Source organism: Loxodonta africana, chromosome 20 (genome assembly GCF_030014295.1).
Source record: "Loxodonta africana isolate mLoxAfr1 chromosome 20, mLoxAfr1.hap2, whole genome shotgun sequence".
NCBI lineage: Eukaryota > Metazoa > Chordata > Mammalia > Proboscidea > Elephantidae > Loxodonta > Loxodonta africana.
The window spans coordinates 51,459,711-51,482,400 of record NC_087361.1 but is presented as its reverse complement, the minus strand read 5'-3'; the positions used below and the strand labels follow the sequence as shown (position 1 = coordinate 51,482,400).

The 22,690-nt window shown below is 39.6% G+C and overlaps 1 protein-coding gene and 1 non-coding gene across 3 annotated transcripts in view; both read left to right on the top strand.

The window, feature by feature from the left end:
• Positions 1–22,106, top strand: part of LTN1 (listerin E3 ubiquitin protein ligase 1) — a 71,880-nt gene extending 49,774 nt beyond the window's left edge. Inside the window, exons 24-29 of one of the 2 annotated variants that reach the window (XM_023548489.2) lie at positions 4,148–4,334; positions 8,705–8,876; positions 9,782–10,002; positions 11,737–11,931; positions 13,020–13,187; positions 14,663–22,106. In XM_023548489.2, the coding sequence (XP_023404257.2) occupies positions 4,148–4,334; positions 8,705–8,876; positions 9,782–10,002; positions 11,737–11,931; positions 13,020–13,187; positions 14,663–14,725 (1,006 nt within the window). In that variant the 3' untranslated portion in view covers positions 14,726–22,106. The remainder of the gene's footprint in view (positions 1–4,147; positions 4,335–8,704; positions 8,877–9,781; positions 10,003–11,736; positions 11,932–13,019; positions 13,188–14,662) is intronic. The other variant, XM_010590336.3, reaches the window with a different exon arrangement.
• LOC111750748 (U6 spliceosomal RNA) lies at positions 18,653–18,759 on the top strand. The gene has a single exon (XR_002785831.1). It is a non-coding gene; the product is annotated as a U6 spliceosomal RNA (small nuclear RNA).
• Positions 22,107–22,690: the final 584 nt, after the last annotated feature.

Below are 22,690 nucleotides of genomic sequence, written 5' to 3'. Positions count from 1 at the left end.
TCTCTTAAAGAAGACATCTTTAAGGGTAAGTAAGCATTTCAGTAGAATAGGGAAGATCCTGTAAAGTACAGAAATAGCATGTGCGAAGGCACTGAGGCACGAATGTTCAGGAAGTGCTCCAGGAATGTTGCGTACTTGCCATTTAAAATATTTGTTTATTGTCAGTATCTTCCTCCACTGAAATGTAAGCTCTATGAATGCAACAATTTTTGCCTTTTGTCCCAACTGTATCCACAGTGCCCAGCATATCTGGGCATATAGGAGACTCAAGAGTTGTACTCCTTTGTTGAATGAAAGCATAAATGAATGGTGTTGTGTAGAGTAGACAGGGTATAGTGGAAGATGAGATGGGAAGGGTAGTTTAGGGCTGGGTAATGAAGGACCTTAAAATGAAAATTTTTAGGTGTTGGGATATTTTTTGGTAGGAGATAAGACACCATCAGCTTATTTTAGCAATACAATCATGTAGCGAAGGCAACAACTTCCTGCATGCAACGTGTGTTTCTCATGTCTCTTGTGTACAAAGTGATTATGCTGCCAGGTACATTACGGTATCCCGTAGAGCTTTGCTAAGTATACAATACGGTGTTTGCATAACATCCTGTTTCACAGAACGTATTGTGGACATTAAGGGGTGCGTGACTGTAATGTGAAGCATGGATTGTAGAAAGAAGCAAGCAGAGGTGGAGACCATTCCTGAGGTTGTTATTACAGGGCATGAGGGCCATGTGGAGGGTGGAGAGATTTCAAAACTGGTATTTTAGGATCTAGTGACCATTTGGGTATAGCATAGAGAGTGGTTGGTACATGAAACGGAGTAGTTGTAGGTAAAGACCTAAGGTCAGAAGCATGGAGAATTCCTGTGTTTTTGGGCTGGGAGCCATAAGGGAAGCCAGGAGTGCAGAACAATCAGAGGTGGAAGGAGAGAACTGTGTGTCAGAGAAGAGAGTTTGAAGGTAGTGGCTGGTTAACGAGCTGAAACAGGTGTTTCAGAAAGTATGTAGAGAATGAGGCCTGTGAAAAGATGATTGGGTTTAATGAGTAAATAATTTAAGACTGTCATTCAAGAGAATGTTTGCCCTAGGGCAGGGAGGTAGGGAGGATGGAGTTCTGCTTTTATTTGCATAGTGGTCGGGGGAAGGAGAGATTGGGCAGTAACTTTGAGGGGTAAACCAGTGCTCATTAAATGTGGTGGAATTGAATATTGGCTTGATGCTAGAGAGAATAGAATAGAAATAAGCATTTATTAAATGCTTACTACTTTGTGCTGGGTGCTGATCACTACAAACATGCAGTGTTGTGTTTCTTTCATTCTGTAGGTGGGAAAGCAGGCTTAGAAGGTGGAAGTAATTTACACAGATTCACTTTATAAATGGAAGACTTGGGCTGTGGACTGAGGCTTCTCTCATTCCAGAGCCCTGTACTTTCTACTGCATCACAAGAAGAGTGAAGCAGGGTGGGCACATGTATGAAGATAAATAACAATGTGAGAGTAGTACAGGAGATGTCAAAGACATTGTGTGATGAACTGCCTGTGGCTTTTATGACAATTATGGTAGTTGATACATAGAGGAGGGACAGATGGCTGATGTTAGGGTAACCAGAGGATAATACAGGGAAGGGGGAACTTTGAAAGGCAGGCTAAAGGAGTGTTTTTTGAGCAAGAGTGACAAGATCTCAGTTACTACAAAAATTAATCCATGGTAAGGTCTTTAAAGGGAACAAGGAATGGGAAAGAACTGGAGAATCTCGAGGACCAGTGAGGATACTTTCAGTGGCTCACACATGAAGCAGTGAAGGTGTGATCCAGGGGGTAGTAATGGGAATGGCAAGGGCGATGGTTTCTACTTAAGCGTAGGATCTAAACATTAAGGTCCTTCATGATCTCTGTCCAAACTACTGTATCTTTACACATATAACACACTTGTCATACGTTTCAGCCACTCTGCAGACTCCCCGCACATTCTTTTTGTAAGCGTGCTATGCCATTTTTTTTTTTTACGTGTTGCTGACTTCAATTTCTATCTCTGGTCACATGGAGTCTTCACCTGTAGGCTTTATCAACTTAAATTAATAGAAACAAATGCACAGTTTCAATTGTTTTTTTTCCAATTACAGGTGATTACCAAACTCGATCCGTGACTCCTTGACCATGGCTTATACCTTTATTATAGTATTTTGATCAAAAGCAACATTTTTGGACTATTTTTATATACATAAACGGGATTAAAGAAAATGAGCAGAACAAAAGAAAATGAACAGAAAGATACGATTCACCTGTAATATGGGAGGACGGGTCAATGAGGCAGCAGTTTGCTTCTGGAAATGCTATGAGACATGCATGGTATATACGTGGGCACGCTATACCAGAGCTGTTTTACTCAATTTCCTCATTTTTGCACATTGTATGTATGTATGGGTGCGTTAATTGCGAAAAAATAATGTTGACTGTCCACCTTGATTTTTCACTATCAGTCAGCATGAGTTTTGAGGCCACATAGACTGGGACAGTTACAGGTGGAGAAAAATGGGGCATTACCAGACTGGAGGGGCAGTGTGGCTCAACGCTCTTCCTGGGAAGTGGTTTTAGGCTGCATCCACGCAGGGCAGATGAAGGTGCTGATGAGAACAAAAGCTGGAGGCACTGGTTGGAATTAGATGCGGAAACATTTGAATGTAACCATCAGGAATTTCTCCTTTATTTTTGGATGGTAATGCATCATCACGGTGCCCTGGTGACACAGTGGCTAAGAGCTTGGCTGCTCACCAAAAGGTCAGCAGTTCGAAACCACCAGCCACTCCCTGGAAAATCTATGGGGCAATTCTCCTCTGTCCTGTAGGGTTACAGGATTGTTATAGGTCAGAATCGACTCAATGGCAATGGGTTCTTTTTTTTTTTGGGATGCGTCATTATAGGCTTTTGGTTAGGGAGGTAACAAAAATAATGCCAACAATTAAATTGTTTTAAAACACTTGTTCCATATGAATCACACCGTCAGCACGCATTGAAAGGGCGTGCACAAGTATGTCACTTTTTGAAAATTTCATGAATTAACTGAAAGTGTTAATGAGTACAGAAGTTCAACAAAGAAGAAAATTAACTTCCATTGTCATGAATTAATGATTTTATAAATGTTAAATTTACTTACTAAAAAGAGAGCCTTGTAATAAGAAGCAGTTATTTCTTGTACTTAGTCATTCTGACTGATGGGAAAGAGTGTGACAGTATGAAATAATACAGAAATTGGGATGAAATGGCAAAGTTCAAAGTCTTCATCCTCTCCTGCATCTTTTACAGAATGCTGAAGGACTTGGTAGTATTTAGTAGTCCTAATAGTCCCTCGGCATCCTGGCAGTGGTTAAGAGCTCGGCTACTAGCCCAAAGGTCGGCAGTTTGAATCCACCAGCTGCTCCTTGGGAACCCTTATGGGGCAGCTCTACTGTGTTATATAGGGTATCTATAGGATTGCTATGAGAATTGACTCAATGGCAAGGAGTTTGCTTTTGGTTAATAATTCCTCAGAGGGAGCCCTGGTGGCACAGTGGTTAAGTGCTTGGCTGCTAACCAAAAGGTCGTCAGTTTGAACCCACTAGCCGCTCCACAGGAGAAAGATACGGCAGTCTGCTTCTATGAAGATTACAGCCTCGGAAACCCTATGGGGCAGTTCTCCTCTCGCTATAGGGTTGCTGTGAGACTGTAATCTTTACAGGAGCATACTGCCGAGTCTTTTCTCCCACAGCTGGTGGGTTTGAACTGCCCACCTTTTGTCATCAACTTTGGCAACTCACAATAGTAGTCGCTTGGACTAGCTGAGAGACTTTCGGCTAATCATTTAGCTTCTCTGGGTGTATTTTTTTTTTTTTAAATCTCTAAAACAGAATGTTGAGATAGATGTTTTCTAAAGGTGTCTGTCCTTCAGATGCCAACTTTGAGAGTCCGTGTTTTTATAGCTTATCTTCTGTTCTGCGGTTGTTATTATGTGACATTAGGAGGTAAAACTGGATCTGTGAAAGGAGTCTTTTTTAAAAGGTTTCTGGAAAACAAAGGTTTTTCTAAAATGCTTGAACTTTATAAATACTGTTAATTTGTTATGGGACAAGCTGTGAAGAAAATTGTGGGTGTTTTGATCTATCATTGATTTTTTAGGTCACCACCGGCAGTGCTGATGTCTCTTCTTGGCACTCAAGAGGACTTACTGGAAAATGTTTTGGGGTGTATTTCTGTTGGACAGATAGTAACTATTAAACCGCTGAGTGAGGACTTCTGTTATGTTCTGGGGTACCTCCTCACGTGGAAATTAATACTTACTTTCTTCAAAGCGGCTTCATCTCAGGTAAATGAATATGTGACAGCTTCTGTTCTTTATGTGCTTCACTATTCCTGTCCTACACCCCTTCCTTCTCTTTATTTCGATGGGAAAAAAAAAAAGAGGAGATGCTATACATTTTAATCCTATCTGGCTAAATTCACATGTTCTGCTAAGGTTATTCATGTCCCCCTTTCCCTACCCCTATAGCTGTACAGCTGTACACTGTTTTACTTACACACACACACAAGCGGGATGTGGCTGAATGAATTTTTTTTTAATTGAATATAGTCAGCAAGTCCTTTTATTGCAGGGAACAAGATTTATGTAACTTCATTTTGTACTACTGTAGTAATAATTTCAAAAAAATTAGATCCTGCCGTTTTTTCTTTGGTCAACTTCTAACTCTCTTGTGGAGATTTCATTGGATAATATCATTGGAAATTTACCTTACTTGAAAATCAGTGCTTAGACAAAGATCTTTGAAGCATTACCTATATAATTCAAACCATTACCTCTAAATGGTGAAAATACCGTTAACAATCATTTTTCTTGCTCAGATTATTCTAGCAGCCTCTAGATGTCACTGTTGTCTTGTGTTTTGAGAAGAAAGACCTCATTGTCCAGGAAGGGAGCTGGAAAGATTTGCTCCAGTCTTTTTTTTCTTTTTACTTTTAGTCAGATCCTCACTTGAAGAATCTCAGTCAAACCGTGATTCAGTCATCCTAATAACTTATGTGGTGTCTTTGACAGATCAATACAAAAAGATGTAGTTTATCACTTTGTATTTACAGTGTGATTGAATACTCATGGCGTTCGTTGTCCAGTGTTTTTTTTTTTTTCTTCTTTCCAGAATTCTTAAATTTTAATTTATGCTGCTGCTCTTACTCGGTATCTTGGTGCAAGTATATCACTATATGCCTCTTCATATTTGTATATCTAAGGGAACTATCAAGTCACAGAGGCAATCCTGATCTCGTTGTTCAGTAGATTCGTTTTATTTCTCTTCAGGCCTGTCAGCTATGTGTGTGACTTCAGCTAGGTTCTGTTTTGCCAATCATGTATTTCAGGAGCTCCTTGTTGGGCTTTTCACATTAGTGTCCGAAAATATTGTTGATCTTTTAAAAAATTGCAGCAGATTGAGGCTTTTGCTTTTGTTATATTCAGAACTCAGAAAAATGGTCATGTATCATCTTTTTTATTAAGCCGGGGTGGGGTGGAGGGCAGGGCTGTAAAGAGTTTTACAAGAGCATTTATTGAGCCTAGAGCTTGAACTGAGGATGGATAAACCAGAATAACCTGGTAAATAACACTGAGCTCAACTCTTAAGCAAACTGAAAAAAAAAAAAGTTAAAACTTTAATTGGTTCCAAATCAAGGGTGGTTTTTTTTTACTTCTCAAAAACACCCCGCGTGAAGATGGTGCCCGGCTACCACCAACGACCACCCTGGCAGGGATCACACCAGAGAGTCCCAGGCAGAGCAGGAGAAAAACGTAGAACAGAATTCAAATTCACATAAAAAGACCAGACCTACTGGTCTGGCAGAGACTGGAGGAACCCTGAAACTATGACCCCCAAACACTCTGCTAACCCAAAACTGAAACCATTCTGGAAGCCCACGTTTCAGACAAAGTTTAGACTGACTTATGAAACAAACAATAACACATGTGAGGAATGTGCTTCTTAGTTCAATCAATATATGAGATCAGATGGGCACCTCCTGTCTAAAAGCAGGACCAGAAGGCAGGAAGGGACAGGAACTGGACAAATGGTCACAGGGAACCTGGGTTGTAAAGGGGGAGTGTGCTGTCATATTGTGGGGATTACAATCAGTGTCATAAAGCGATATGTGTAGAAATTTTTGAATGAGAAAAAACAAGAACGCCCGTAGTGAGTCAGTTGGATAAAGGGGTGTGTGTGTTTTACGGCTTTATTGAGATATGTTTCACATACCATAAAACTCACCCACTGAAAGCGTACAGTTTGGTGTTTTTAGTATATTCACTGAGTTTTGCAGCCATCATCACTATCTAATTTTAGAACATTTTCAACTTCTCCAAAAGAAACATACCCATTAGCAATCACTTCTTATTTCTCCCCACACCCCCAGCCCCTGGCAACCACTGATCTGTGTTCTGCCTTTATGGATTTGCCCGTTGATGTCTCACATATGCAGCCTTTTGTGTCTGGCTGCCTCACTTAGCATAACATGTTTGAGGTTCATCCGTGTTATAGCATATATCAGTACTTCATTCTTTCTTATGGCTGTATAAATGCTCCATTGAACAGATGCATCACATTTTATTTATCTGTGCAGCAGTTAATGGACATTTAGGTTGTTTCCACTTATTTTGCTATTATGATAAAGCTGCTGTGAACATTGATGTACAAGTTTTTGTGTGGACACATGTTTTCATTTCTCTTGGGTTTTTAGCCTAGGAGTGGAATTGCTGGCCCATGTATATGTGTGTTTCAAAGTCCATTGATATAGACAAATTATTTTTAAGTTCTACTTTGCCTCTAATTTTCTATTTTGAACAAGTCAGATTTATAAAGTTGGAAGAATAATCCATATGCCCTTCTCCGAGATTCACCAGTTGTTAGCATGTTGCTACATTGCAAACGTTTGCTCTTTCCTTTTTTTTACTGCACTGCTTGAAAGTTGCAGACATCGTGATGTTTAACCAAAAAATATTTACATATGTATTTCCTAAGAAGAACACAGACGTGTTTCTACGTAAGTGTAATGTACTATCACACATTAATTTTTATGAAATAATATTACCTATTTTGTATTTAAATTTCCCCAGTTGTCTCAATAATATCCTTTATAGCTTTTTCCCCTTTATTCAGGATTCAGTTGAGGATCGTGTTTACATTTGTTTGTCATATCTTTTTAGTTTCTTTAACTTATAATTCTCTTATATGTATATTTTCTTTCTTGCCACTGACCAGGCCAGTTGTTTTATAACCTGTAATACAATTTGGATTTATCTGATTGTTTGTTTGTGATCAGGTTTTGAATAAATATTTTTGGCAAGAAGACTTACTGCACAGGTGGTGATGTCAGTGTCTCCCTTTATTGGTGGTGTAAAGTTTGGGTACTTGGTAAAGGTCGTGTCTCCCGGATTCCTCCATTGTAAATGTACTTCCATCAACACATATTAGAAATCAGTTCCAAATCATATGTCTTGATCCTGTGTTTAAGCATTATAAACCAAAAAAAAAAAAAAAAAAAAAACATTGCTGTCGAGTTGATTCTGACTCACAGTGACCCTATAGGACAGAGTAGAAATTCCCTATAGAGTTTCCAAAGAGCACCTGGTGGATTAGAACTGCTGACTTTTTGGTTAGCAGCCCTAGCTCTTAACCACTACAAGGAGATACAAAAGAATCTTACCCTGGGGATTTATAGTGTAGCAGAACAGGCACAAAGACTGGATAGCTACAAAGTAAATGAGAACAAATACAAGCTGTACTTTTCGAGGGATAAGAAGGAGTTCTAAAGTGGGAGCCCTGAACACATCCCTATGACACACCCAGTGGTGCCAGATTTTCCCATTTTTAAGAGAGAAACCAGACATGCATATTTTTATGTGAAATTTCTTGATCTGTAAGACACTGAGGAGTCTCAAGGACCCACTGGTAGTGTGGTAGTTAAAGTGCTTGGCTGCTAACCAGAAGGCTGGTGGTTCAAATCCACCAGCCGGTCTCTGGGAGAAAGATGTGGCAACCTGCTTCCATAAAGATTACAGCCTTGGAAACCCAGTGGGGCAGCTTGGCTCTGTTGGGTAGGGTCGCTATGAGTTGGAATTGACTCAACAGTTGGAATTGACTCTATGGCAGTGGGTTTGGCTTTGGTTGGTAAGAAGTTCCCAAGATGTTTTGGACTACTAGTTTGTGCATTCTGTCCTAAAGGGATGCTGGAGTGTTTGATGTAGGGTGGGGTCAGCCATAAAAATGGGATTAGTTTTAAGCAGGAATTTGAAAGATTAAGGATTACAGCATGAAAGGAATGTGTGGAAGACTCAGGAGGAGAGCGAGCAAATCATCTGTGGGGAGTGGGGAAGAGATTTTCTTGGCTTGAGCAGAGACTCCCAGCTGAGGTGAGCTTATCAACATGGAGACTTTTTTTTAGAAAGGTGTGTTTGAAGCATGTGTCTAATAATGAGGGAATAATGAAAATGCTGGTTTCTGAGGACAGGGAACAGTGCCATCCAGGGGCACATTTGGGAAGTAAGAATGTGGCATATATTTTGTAGGACTTCCATGTAACTCAAATTACTGCATTTGTTTATTAAGTGTTCTATACAATCTGTCATACTTTAGTTTGTTTTTATTTACTGCTTCTCATAGTTTAACTAGATTTACTTACAAATTCTTTGCTCTCCACCAGCTTCGGGCTCTCTATTCGATGTACCTTCGGAAAACAAAGAGTTTGAATAAATTGCTCTATCACCTGTTCAGGCTTATGCCAGAAAATCCAACCTTTGGAGAGTCAGTTCTTGAGTTCTCAAATAAGGACCCAAAAACATTCTTTACTGAGGAGCTCCGTTTGAATATTAGAGGTCAGTAAGATGTGTGTTTGTGTCTTTCGTGGAGACTCAGTTCATTCATGAGATTATGTTATTATGCTCTGCCCTGGGAGGTGTGGAGAAGAATCCCAAGCGTGGGTGCTAGCTGTGAGATGCTGTGAGGATAAAATGAAAGGTTTTTCATACTTCTTTAAATAGGACATGTAATTGGATCTTACAGGTAAGGCTGTGAAGAATTTCGTAAGTTTTTGAAGCTTAGTGTGCTGAAGCTATTACCTTTAAGTGTAAACAAATATAATTTGTTATGTGATAATGTTTTGTGGGCTTGTAAATCAGCAGTCTTCAGTTGGGCAAACAAAGATGAGTAAAATTATTTTCTTTCCTCTGGGAGCTCAAGTTTTAGCTGAGGGCCTAGACATACATGTGTCTAACTACACCCCAGTGTTGTACAGGATTTACTAAGAATAGGACTTCTTAAAAAAATCCTGAAGATCTGAGGTTGGAACTGCTTCTTGTGAATTGGGTACCCTGCAACTTTTGCTTAGCTCAGGGAGCTCTGGAGAAAGTAAAGGAAGCCAGACTCCTTTTCATAATTTATAACAGAGAGGTTCTTTAATTGTTCCTTCTTTTTTTAAATATACATGTTCCGTTTTATTTGTGGTCATTCACGTGAAATACAGAACGCTGTTTATAGGCAGCTTCTTCCATGTCAGTTGAGAGTTTCACTCTATACCATTTGCTGTTCTTACGGTTCATTTTGAAAACATGGGAGGAAGCTGGCCTTCTTGGAGGTCTGGTTTCTTTGGTGTGTGTATCTTATGAGCTATACCACTCTTGTTGAGGAATTACAGATGATTTTCTAAGGAAAATTCTAATATCAGTCTGTTTTTCTATGTAAGAAATACATGCTCCTAACTAAGAATTTGTTTTTTCCTCAGAAACTGCAACTCTTCCATACCAGATTCCGCACTTGGCTTGTTCCGTCTATCACATGACGTTAAAAGACTTGCCCGCTATGGTTAGGCTGTGGTGGAATAGCAGTGAGAAGCGTATTTTCAATATTGTAGATAGGTTTACAAGCAAATACGTCAGCAATGTGCTTTCTTTTCAAGAAATATCTTCTGTGCAAACAAGTACGCAACTGTTTAACGGAATGACGGTCAGTATTTGCTCAGCTTTCTCTAGAAAAGATACTTGAGTATTGGTTATGTCTGTCATTGTAGTGATTATCATCACAAAACTTAGAGGAATTGTCTGTTCTGTTTTCTGAATTTTGTGTGTTATATGTCAAAATTACATAAAACATGGATTGAAAAGGTATAATTTTATGGATTTATTTACACAGCAGATAGTTTTTGAGCATTCATAAGTTTGTATAAAGTTTATAGTGGGATACTTACTAGATGCCAGGTACTATGTGCCAGTCACCTGGGAAATGACTAGTTCAGGAAGGTTGGATCCCTGTCCTGTAATAGCATAAAATCTCGCAGACGGAAAAGACCAATGTTGATATTGTTGTTTTGCATTGGGAACTGCAAAGTGTCACATTGAGAGGCAGAGTGCTCTGGAATCAAAGTGGGAAAAGGTTACGTCTGGCTAAGCGGATAAGGTGAGACTTCATGGAGGAAGGTTACTTTGAGATGGTCAGGTGAAAAATGAGGGGAAAAGTACTTAATATATAGAAAGTAGTATGGCAAAAACAACAAACATGGAGATGAGAATGTAACTTCTATGGTTGCCCAAGAAGTGATAAGTAACCTAGCGTTCACGTGGAGTAGGATTCCTGAAAGGGAAGAGTCAAGCGAGCAGACTGCTTGAACAATGAGTTGGGGCGATATTGAGGAAGGCCTCTAATTACAGCCTGAGATATTTGATCTTATTCAGCCACTAAAGATTTTTCCCTCAGCTGTGGCGTGGTCAGAGTTAGCATTTGTGAAATTGCTCTGTTGGCAGTATATAGTGAGGGCTATTAGAGACTGGATTCAAATGAATCGCTTGGGAAGACTCTTGGTGTAGGTGTTATGAACAGTGAGGGGGTCCTGAGTGAGGCAGTGTCAGTGGAAATGTAAAAGGACAAGGATGGGAGAGATTTTATGGTGGTGATGTAGTCAGGCTTGCAACTAGCTAATATCTGGGATAAGGTCGTTTTTAGGTGCTGTCAAATTAGCACCAACTCATAGCGACCCTGTGTCCTGTGCCATCCTCACAATTGTTGTTATGCTTGAGCCCATTGTTGCAGCCAGTGTGTCAGTCCATCTCATTGAGGGTCCTCCTATTTTTCGCTGACCCTGTACTTTACCAAGCATGATGTCCCTCTCCAGGGACTGATCCCTCCTGATAACATGTCCAAAGTATGTCAGACATAGTCTTGCCATATTTGCGTCTAAGGAACATTCTGGTTGTACTTCTTCTAAGACAGATTTGTTCGTTCTTTTGTCATTCCATGGTGTATTTAGTATTCTTCGCCAACACCACAATTCAAAGGCATCAATTCGTCTTCAGTCTTCCTTATTCATTGTCCAGCTTGCACATGCATATGATACGATTGAAAATACCATGGGTTGGGTCAGTCACACCTTAGTTTTAGGTAGAAGGAGGGATATAAGATGACACTATGGTTTTCAGCCTGGCAATGAGGAAGTCAGAAGAATATGTTTGTAAAGAATAACAGTTTGCTTTTTACTGTGTTGAGCTTACAGTGTCATAAAATCACTATCAAATATTCCAGATATTTAAAGCCATTTATTCAGTATCTTATGTCAGATGAATGAGTATGTCTGTCTGCTTTTTGCTTGAATGAAAACATTGGATGCTAACAGTCAACCTATCAGTATCAAAATGTTTTTGGAAAGAAAGAAATTTGGGGGGAAAAAATTACTCTCACGTGTTGCAGGTGAAAGCTCGCGCTGCCACTCGCGAAGTCATGGCTACGTACACCATTGAGGACATAGTCATTGAACTCATAATACAGCTGCCTTCCAATTACCCTCTGGGCTCAGTAACGGTGGAAAGTGGGAAGAGGGTCGGCGTGGCCGTGCAGCAGTGGCGGAACTGGATGCTGCAGTTGAGCACTTACCTCACCCATCAAGTACGTTTATGCTCACACACTTGGCTTTCCAAGCTAGCAAAAGCCTTATAATCTACTGTTTGAACGGACAGTAAGACCTAAAATATGTCTCTTCTGCTTAGAGTAGAAATTAAGACACTCTGTTTCCTTGGATCATCACAGATATATGCCTAAATGACTTGAACCTGCCAGCTCTGTTTTACTTTTTTAAAGCTCCCATTATCTGGTGTCAGGGAGGAATGGCTTTACTTCACTGACCTTGCAGAAGGTGAAGAACAATACCTGTTGCTGTTGTCACGTGCCGTTAGGTCGATTCCGACTCACAGTGAGTCAGTGTGTCCGAGCAGAGCTGCCCCATAGGGTTATCTAGGCTGTAATCTTCACAGGAGTAGATCTCCGGGTCTTTTCTACTGCAGAGCCACTGGTGGTTTCAAACCGCCAACCTTCAGTTAGCTGCCAAGCACTTAACCGTTGTGCCACCAGGGCTCCTTGTTAAGGAAATTATTTGAGAGTGAATTTTTTGTAAGGTACTGGATGAATGCCTTCTGAACTATACTTTTACATTTCAACTGTCTTCCGTGGCTAGAGAAACCTCAAGACTTTGAAAGACAAAACATTTGACCTTTAAACAAATTATAAGTCCTCCAGTTGTGCGTGCACATTGTGGTATCTCACAGGCATTCTGCTGTGATTACAAATTATTTTAAAACAAACGTGCCCACGAGTATAGTAAAGCTGGAATAAATCAGCAGTTGGGAAGGTGACACAATTAATTTCATTATCGTCAGTTAAAGCTGAGAAGAACTAATCTAAGTGATTTAATTATTAAAAAGATGTCATCAAACAAGCTGAGACTAGAAGAGAAAGTATTGGTGCAGAAGCCTTTCTTTTAAGTCTCTCTTTAATGGAGAAAAATTACATCTGGTTCCTAAAAATTTGGGAGGTTGTTTTAAAAACCGGCATTCAAAGCTTAGAGTATGCGAGGATAGCCAGGCAGATTCTCCTCTCAGAATTATAATTCTGCCTTGCAAATGTGTGAAATTTAATACAAATAACATTGATGATGGGTGGTCCTTATTGACTCTTTCTTTTCTCCTTCTTGTTACCAGAATGGGAGTATCATGGAAGGCTTAGCATTATGGAAAAATAATGTTGATAAACGTTTTGAGGGTGTTGAAGACTGCATGATCTGTTTCTCAGTCATTCATGGTTTCAACTATTCTCTTCCCAAAAAAGCCTGTAGAACATGCAAGAAGAAGTTCCATTCAGCCTGTTTGGTAAGTCTAAAGAGAAATGAACTTTTGTAATATTTTATATATATTATATATATGTGATATCTGACTTTGGAAAAGAAAACAATGGATGTCAGACTCTTAATTGTAGTTAGTTAACGGGCGACATTAAAAAATGATTTTTCAAGATTTATTAAAGATAATTAGTAATTTACCGAGACTGGTAGCATCAGAGTACTTGAACTCAAGCTATAAATGGTCTTGTGAAATTTAGAGCATATTGGAGACTAAAAGAATTCAGACTGGGGGCAGGAATGTTGACAGTTTGAACTTGGAAAGGAGGTTTCCTTTTTATAATTTGGTAGAAATTGGGTTAAGAGGGGAGGGAAGGACAAGAAAACCGACATTTACGTACCAACCACTGAGCTAATTTTACAGACATACGCACGTACGTGTGTGTATATTTGTACGTGTAACGAGGCATTGGTGGCTCTGTGACAAAATTCTTCCACATGGTAGACTCAGATTTGATTCCTGGCCAACGCATCTCACAAGCAGCCACCAGTCATGTCACTGGAGGCTTGTGTGTTACTGTGATGCTGAACAGGTTTCAGCAGAGCTTCCAGACTAAGACGGACTGGGAAGAAAGGCCTGGCGGTTAGCTTCTGAAAATCAGCCAGTAAAAACCGTATGGGTCACACTGGTCTGACCTGCAGCTGATCACGGGGATGGCGCAGGACTGGGCCACATTTCATTCTGTGGTTCATGGGATGGCCGTGAGTCGGAACTGACTCGATGGCAGCTAACGACAACTGTAGGTGTGTGTTTGTACACACACATACATAGATGTTTATGTGTGTATGTGTGTAAATTACGACATATATGTGTTCTTATTTAGTCCTCATATCAATTTTACGAAGTAGAAAATGATTTAATTTCCAGCGCATAGATGAGGGAAACAGGCTTCCAAAAGGTTAAACAAGCTGCCGAGTATTTTACACCAAGTAAGTTTTGGAGCTGTTTGGCATCAGAGCCCTTGCTCTTTTCTGCAATCATATTGAAAGGGAAGTCGCCCTGTGTTCATTTGCTTCCCAGGAGGTCTTCCTTACTTATCTTGGTGGTTGTGTGCATGAGCCCATATCCAAAGAATCATTCATCATGTAGCCTTTGGAAGACCATTCAGTCGTGTTGTTTTTGATAAGATGAATGAAGAGGGCAAGTATTTTAGTATTCTCTTTTTCTCTTGATAATTTTAGGGTTACTTTAGATGTGTGGAGCCCTGGTGGCTCAGTGGTTAAGAGCTTGGCTGCTAACCAAAGGTCAGCAGTTGCAGTCTACCCCACAGCTGCTCCTTGGAAGCCCTTGGGGGGCAGTTTTGCTCTGTCCTTGTAGGGCCGCTATGAGTCAGAATCGACTTGACAGCAGTGAGGTTTTTTTGTTTGTTTTTTTGGTTTAGATGTGTCTTTAAGATGTCACCTTTAAAAAGTTTTTTTTAACATTAAAACCGTTTTCTTTTTCAGTACAAATGGTTTACGTCTAGCAACAAATCCACTTGTCCACTGTGTCGTGAGACCTTTTTCTGAGGTACTTTTATCACTGGAAGTGATCCCTGAAGTAAATCAAGTAAAGACATTGAATTTGGATCCATCCTCAAGTGTCGATGTGAAGAAGCCAGTGAGCTGTACTTTTAAACAGGAGCGTCTCTGGGAAGTTATTTTGGTTAATGTAATGATCCTAAAATCAGGTTTACTTACCTTTAGATTGCTTTTTAAATGCTTGGAAACCTTTTCTTTTACAAAAGAATATAACATATTTGAAAGAAAATATTTATATTAATAGTTTAATCTATTTGTATATTTTAAAATAAATATGAAAGAAACCCTAAATTACAGAAGTGGAATTTGTGAAAGCATTTCACCAACTATATTAGACCGAGAAATCTGTTCAGCTTGTTGATCTGTGTTGTAGACCAGTCCAGGTGAGGCAAAATGAACTGAGGGTTAACGATTTACATCTACAGATAAATTTTAAGACTTGTTATTTATTAGTTCGACAACAAAAATACTGAGAAATATTCTGATATTTGTAGATTTTTTTTAATTATGAAAAGGACTAAGGTATTTAATATGGCTTTATCTTAAGCTATTTGCAGCATGCTGTGAAATCCTATATAAAAGAGTAAACTGTAAGGTGCCTCTATTTATCAAGAATTATGAAATTTAGAAAATCAAATTCATGACACTGACAGTTTGCTTGTGGAAGAATTTCCATGTATGTATTTGTGGAATCTGAATTGCAAACTTAGCAGTGAATTACGCAGTTTGAATGAGTCTCCAGAGGGTGAGAATTTGAGAGAAATGGGAATTAGATTATTTCATTCATGAAGCAGAAAGGTAGTCATCCCTCTCATGAGAGGGGAAGTAAACGAGTATTTCTGAAATATAAGGTCTGGTGGAAAAACAGAAAATTTAAAGGTGTTATAGAAAGCCCTCAATTTTGTAAGCAAAATATTGCTCTTATTACTGGCCAATAAGGGATCTGTGGGAGCTGATTCTTCTCAGCCTTCAGAAATAAAAGTTAAGAATTTTAATAGTAAATTTAGTGTAAGAGGCTGAAGTGGAGTGGGTGAAAACCTGTCTTTTGCTGCAGCATCATTCCCCTCAATAACTGTGCCCAAAATACAGACGTGTGGACATCTGAAACTTGGAATACTTTTATTGCAGTCTTCCATTTCATGGGACTTATTAGCATATGTAATACCTGGGTTCCTTGAGATCAGCTGATCATTTCTGTTGCAAATGTTTTATTGGCAAAAAGCAACCCATGTTAAATAAAATTACTGCTTACCATCAACTGGGTAACATGGCTGTTATTGAAATAGTTTGAATATGGTCACAGGAGTACAGCTGGGAGCAGAGCATAACGTGTGAGTGTTTCTAGGGGCCGTGTCCCAGCCAGTTCCGTCTGTCTCCTTGTTTTTCCCACGTGGTATCTGTTATCTTCTAGCCTTAAGGCTCAAGGAGTCAAGGAGTGAAGTACAGATAGCAGAATCCAACTACTTCTTCTTAACCCTGTCCTAAAATATTCCCTATCTTTCTTTCTGATACAGCAGTCCCAAAGGATCTTGCTACTCCTTTCTGAAAGTTTTCTTTTCTCTTAAAAATGGTTTTATAAGAAGGCTTTGTTTATAACATTTTTGGTCTTGGTACTTCCCGGCTTCTGACTCAATCCCCAAGTAGAAAAGGAAAGAATGAAACATTGTTTTTCCACGTTAGTATTAGGGCGTCAGGTCCCTGGTGAAACACTGCGATTAAGTGGGTGCCTACTCTTCATACTTAGAACTCTTGACACGTTTTTTTCAGATTGGAAAGTGCAAATGTAAAGCTTGTTACTGTCTGTATGCTAAAGAAAAAGCTTCCCAAAACAAGACTGAGATGCAGATTACCACATTAATTAAAGTTTTTATTTATGTAGCGTTGACAACACTAACAAAAAAGGGTAGCATGCCTTGAGATTTTTGCATAAAGGACATTTTGAAATTGCATGAAATTCAAAGCCCATTAGCAAATTATTTAAAACCCTACATTACAAATATTAAAATTTATTTTTGACTCATTTATCACAGGCTCTAATATATGTATATAAGTTTCTGTGACATAAAACATAAATGTTATTACTTCATAAGTTTTGTGCTGTGAATAACTAATGTTATTATTTGTTATGCCATAATTACAAAGTATTTCAGATACACTGAAAAAATAATAGTATAAATGCCCTTGTACTCTTCATAAACTTTGCCATACTTCTGATTTTTAAAGAAATAAAATACTCCTCCTCCCTGACCCCATTCTTCTCCTTCTCTCCGTGGAGCTAACCTATTATTTTGGAGTTCCAGTTTAAGATTTTGGAGCCCTCGTGACGCAGTGGTTAAGAGCTTGGCTACTGACCAAGAGATCAACAGTGTGAATCCGCCAGCTGCTCCTTGGAAACCCTATGGGGTAGTTCTACTTTGTCCTAAAGGGTCATTCTGAGTCAGGCTCGACTTGATGATAGCAGGTTTTTATTTTAGATTTTATACTTTACCACATGTGTATAACAGAGTATTTTAAAGTTTATATTCATAATATCCTATTGTATATAATCTCTTGTAACTTGCTTTTTTACTCAGCATAACTGCTGCTTAATGTTTACCAGTCCCCCGCCCCCCACCACCACATTGGTCATTTCCGGGGTTTTATTTTGCCATTTTGAGCAGTGCTGTATGTATACATTCTTGATCATGTTTCCTCATGCAGATGTGCTAGATCTTGTGGCTGTATGCTTAAAAATGGCATTTCTGGCAGTAGGATACATATACCCCTGACTCCAGATGTTGTCAGATTGCTCTCCAAAGTGGTGTGCGAGTTCGCACTCCCACAGCACTGTGAGAGAATTTTCGTTTTCCGGCCTCCTCACCAGCAACTTACTTTAGCAGACTTTTAACGTTTTCTGGTCTGAGAACTGTGAGATGGCATCTCTTTGTTTTAATTTACATTTCCCTGACTACCAAGGATCTTAGTTTCATTTCAGGTATTTAGTGGGCATTAGTTGGTGAATTTACTGTCTAAAACCTATTCCTGTTTTTCTATCAGATTGCTTGTCTTCTTACTCATCATAGCGCTTTATCGGTAGAAGAGCTTCATTTATAGTGTGGCTTGTCTTTAATATGGTCTGTGGTTATCTTTAATTGTATAGAATATTTCAAGTTAAATTACAGCCAAATTGATCATTCTTTTCCTTTATGATTGAGCTTTTTTTGTTATGTTTAAAAATTTTGTCCCTTCCCTGGGGTTTAAAGAAATTCTTCTATATCTTGTTCTAAAGTTTTAAACTTTTGAATTTCAAAATATGTCTAATTCACATCGAGTTAATTTTTTGTGACTGCTGTGAGGTAGAAATCTTATCCTGTGTTGATTGCCAGTTCTCGTGGCATTATTTCTTAAATAATTCATCCATTTCTCCTTGACTTCATAGGACATCCTCTCTCCTGTTACCATATCCCTTTGTGTGTGTGGTTTGATTTCTGGGCTTTGTGTTCAGTTCCATTGTCTGTCTGTGCTAATTGTATACAATTTTTTTTCCCTTCAAAAATAGCTTTATAATTAATCGTGAAGAGCAAGTGGTAGATGTCTAATCTTGTTCTTTTTTAAAATTGTCTGTATTATTCTTGACTTTCCTGCATATTAATGTAAGAATCATAATTTACAGCAAAAAAAAAAGTTGGGACTATAATTGGAGTTGCACTCTATTTATAGTCTAGTGGGAGAGTTGCCATCTTTATAGTGTTAAGGTTTCCATAGTGTTCCATTTATTCACATTTTTTATGTCTTTCAATAAAGTTTTATAGTTTTCTCTACAAAGGCTTGTATATTTTGAAAAAACTTTATTCCTGAGTGCTTTTTAGTATTAATTGCTGCTGTGAGTGTGATGTTAAAAAATTGTATTTGTCTTGTCATTTAAAAGCAACTGTGGTGCTTGCTTCAGCAGCACATATGCTAAAATTGGAACGATACAGAGAAGATTAGCATGGCCCCTGCACAAGGACGACACGCAAATTCGTGAAGCCTTCCGTATTTTTTTAAATTAATAAAAAAAGCAACTCTGGTAGGCATTTGGAGCCCTGGTGGCACAGTGGTTAAGAGCTCAGCTGCTAACCAAGAGGCCAGCGGTTCAAAGCCACCAGCCACTCCTTGGAAATGCTATGGAGCAGTTTTACTCTGTCATTTAGGGCTGCTGTGAGTCAGAATGGACTCAACGGCAATGGATTTGGTTTTTTCTTTGTTTAGTGAGTAGGATTTTTTATTGCATTTTTTTGTTGCTAATTTTTGGAATCAAGCTGAAGCTTCTTATAATGATACGTAGACGGCTCTCCGACTTCCTAGGCAGTCAAGGCTAAATTTGTGTCTTATATTTTATTACTTATATCTTTTTGAAAGAAACAGCTTTATTTGTTTTTGGATTTCCATTTTCCAGAGGCAGTTTTGCTAGCATTCCAGCAGTCATTGGACCAAAAAAACTCTACGCTGAGTCTCTATGAGATCGGAAGGCGTTCTCTCTCCTAGGAGCAGAACTGACCGTTTTTATAGAATAGAAAGATTACGTCTTCTTCTAACAACAGAAGAAAAAATAAATTCTGTGTTTTTCTAGGAAAGTTTGTGATTAATATTATAAGGGTTGTTTAAAGCAGCTACGTTGCTCAGAAAACCATTTGGCTATTTTGAAACCCATTCCCACACAGTATATTTAGTGGAAGCACAAGCCTTGTCCACTGTCTGGAATTACCCGTTTTTGCTGTTGGTTTCTTTCCAGCATCAGCTGGCCTTAAACTTGAATTGGCCAGATTGCTATTGTTTCCTTGTCTTTGATTATATTATTATTTTCAGCTCTAGTTTCATGTATTTGCTCTTTTTCCAACTCCGTTTTCACATGTATGCTCCATTCAGCTTGCCTTCTCTGTGAGACAGTTTTTTTCTTTTCATTTCTTCAGAAGTACAGCTCAAGTCATATTTTATCAGCATAAGATATACCTAATTGTGCTACTATTTCAAGCATTGTCAAAATAATTTTGACTATTTCACCAATCTTTTCTGAAGTACCAGATATTCCTTTACACTGACTATGGATCCAACAGTTAAAATACTTTTCTAAATAAGGAGCAAACACTATGAAATAATTTTTTCCCCTCTAGACTGCACTCTTCCCCTGAAAAAAAGTCAGCACTGAAGAATTAGTAGAAGGGAACCTTTTGAACAGGGAGAAAAAAATCTTAATTATTACCGTTTTTTAGATTAAGGGCAGGGAGGGGGAGTCCAGTGTGTGTTTCTTGGGTCTCTATTCTTGTCGGGGCTTTGAGGGGAACAGGTCCAGGAGTAACTAGCAACATTACTGCTAAATTAAACACTCAGCAACTAAATCCAGATCAGAAGAACAGCTACACACCCGTCTACTCCATTGAAAAGCCAGCATTTTCTCTGCTGCAGGCCTGAAGTCACAGATCTGAAGACGGTGTCAAGGGAGCCGGTAGAGGCAGTAGTTAACCTGCAGAAACCGGAAGGTCTGACCGTCTTCACGTGCTGATAGTTCTCAGCGATTCCTCTTTCGCGGGACTGTATTCCTTTGATAGGGGAGAGGATTTAAGCACAATCGCTCCACTCAGGACCTGCAACCTTCACCTTCACTTGCCTGGTGGGTGAGACCAGGGTTTGACATGGAGATGTTGGGTGTTTCAGGAGTTGAAAGATGGTGGAAGAAGTTGCAGTTAGCTGGCATAGCTGCTGTCACTACTGCGAAGGCAGAGTGGTCACAAATACACCATGCGGTTCACAAAAGACGAAAACATTTAAAATCCGGCCTTTTGTAGAAAAAGTTTGTTGACCCCTTGCTTATTCTTTTGTTTCAATTAGAACACTCTCCAGTTGCTTCCCAAGGAAAGAATGTATCGAAGTAAGTTTTTTGAGACTGTTAGAAAATACTGTCACCCTTGCTCATGACTAATACTTTGGGTATAAGAATTCTGGGTTGAATATCATTTTCCCCCAGAATTTTGAGCCCTTGCTCCATTGTCATTTAGCTTTAGATAGCACCATAGAGAAGTTTGGTGCCATTCTGATTCCTGATCCTCTGTGTGTGACCTGTCGTTTTCTCTCTGAGCTTGTAGGGTCTTCTTTTTTTTACTCCCTGGTATCCTCTCCCTCTCCCTGCCTTCCCCTGCCCCCAGAGCGCTGGTGGCACAGTGATTAAGCTCTCAGCTGCTAACTGAAAGGTCATTGGTTCAAACCTACCAACTGCTCCTTGGGAGAAAGATTGTGGCAGTCTGCTTCTGTAAAGATTTACAGCCTTGGAAACCGTTTGAGGCAGTTCTACTCTGTCCTATAGGGTCGCTACGAGTTGGAGTCGACTCCACGGCAACGAGTTTTTATCCTTTTTTCATTCATTGTACTATCCACTAAGAAAACTCTATGATTGTAGAAACCAGTGTCTTTCAGGCCTAGGATATTTTCTTGTATTATTCCTTTGATAATTGTCTATCCAGAATTTTTTAACTTTTTTCTGGAAGTCCTGCTAGATTTTGGGCCTCTTAAATTGATCCTTTAATATTGCCTTTTTATTATTGTTTTTCTCTCCGTTCTCTGTGTAATTTTGCATTAATTTCTGAGAGAGTAGTTCAGTTTAGTTTTCCAACCTTTTAGTTTTTCCAAGGCCTTGTCCTTCTCTGGTGATTCCCTTTCTGTAGCATGCTGTTTCATGGAGGTACTCTTCTCTTTTATCTCCACACATTGGCTGTTTCCTTGAGTTGCTTCAGAGGCTTCTCAGTTGTCCCCATAGCCCTTGAATCTTTAAGAAGCTGTGTGTGCCTGGGCAGGCTTGTGAGCTGTGGGCTTCACTGAGGGGGTGTCAGGCAGGCATCGGTTTTGCCCATCTAGATGCTCTTTCTTCGAGGCATCTCAGTTTCTCCAGATGAGAGTCCTCAGGAACTCCCGCCTATGGCAGTGATATGCCAGGCTGCCATTGTTTTCAGAGCTGAGCCTGCAAAGGATCTGGGGGCTGGGTTGAGGATTTCACTATTTAGATAACGTAGAATTTTACTTCATTTCCCTGCTTGCGTTATAACACTTCTCCCTTACCTTCTGATGGATTTCATGTCTGTATTTGAAGCCTTGTGGTTTAATTTTTCCTCTTGGTAAACATCTAGTCTCCTGATACCATCAGTTGCTATGAGTCTATAGTGTTTTTACTGGCTGATTTTTTAGAAATAGATTGCCAGGCCTTTTATTCGAGGTACCTCTGAGTAGACTCGAACCTCTCACCTTTGGGTTAACAGCTGAGTGTGTTAGCCATTTGTACAACCAGGGGCTTCCGAGTCTTCTGAGTTGGAGGAAGGGACCTAGAAAGGTCTAACTGCCCCTGTCAACCATTCCAAAAGGTTTTGGCCTGTTTCTCCCTCTTTTTTCTCAAAGCTGCCCCCTCCCTGTTAACTAGTCTCCCGGGCCCCATGGTATGAATTGGCTTCTTTCTCATTGGCATCTCCTGCTGTAGGCATGAGGCTGTTAGCTCTTTCAGATCTGTGATTTCTCTTATCTGCTGTGTCTTCCAAATTTTTTTTTTTAATTTTTATTGTGCTTTAAGTGAAAGTTTACAAATCAAGTCAGTCTCTCACACAAAAACTTATATACACCTTGCTACACACTCCCAATTACTTTCCCCCTAATGAGACAGCCCGCTCTCTCCCTCCACTCTCTCTTTTTGTGTCTATTTTGCCAGCTTCTAACCCCCTCCACCCTCTCATCTTTCCTCCAGGCAGGAGATGCCATCGTAGTCTCAAGTGTCCACCTGATCCAAGAAGCTCACTCCTCACCAGCATCCCTCTCCAACCCTTTGTCCAGTCCAATCCATGTCTGAAGAGTTGGCCCTGGGAATGGCTCCTGTCCTGGGCCAACAGAAGGTCTGGGGGCCATGACCACCGAGGGTCTTCCAAAATTTTGTTGACAACTCTTCATTGTTTTCTCCCT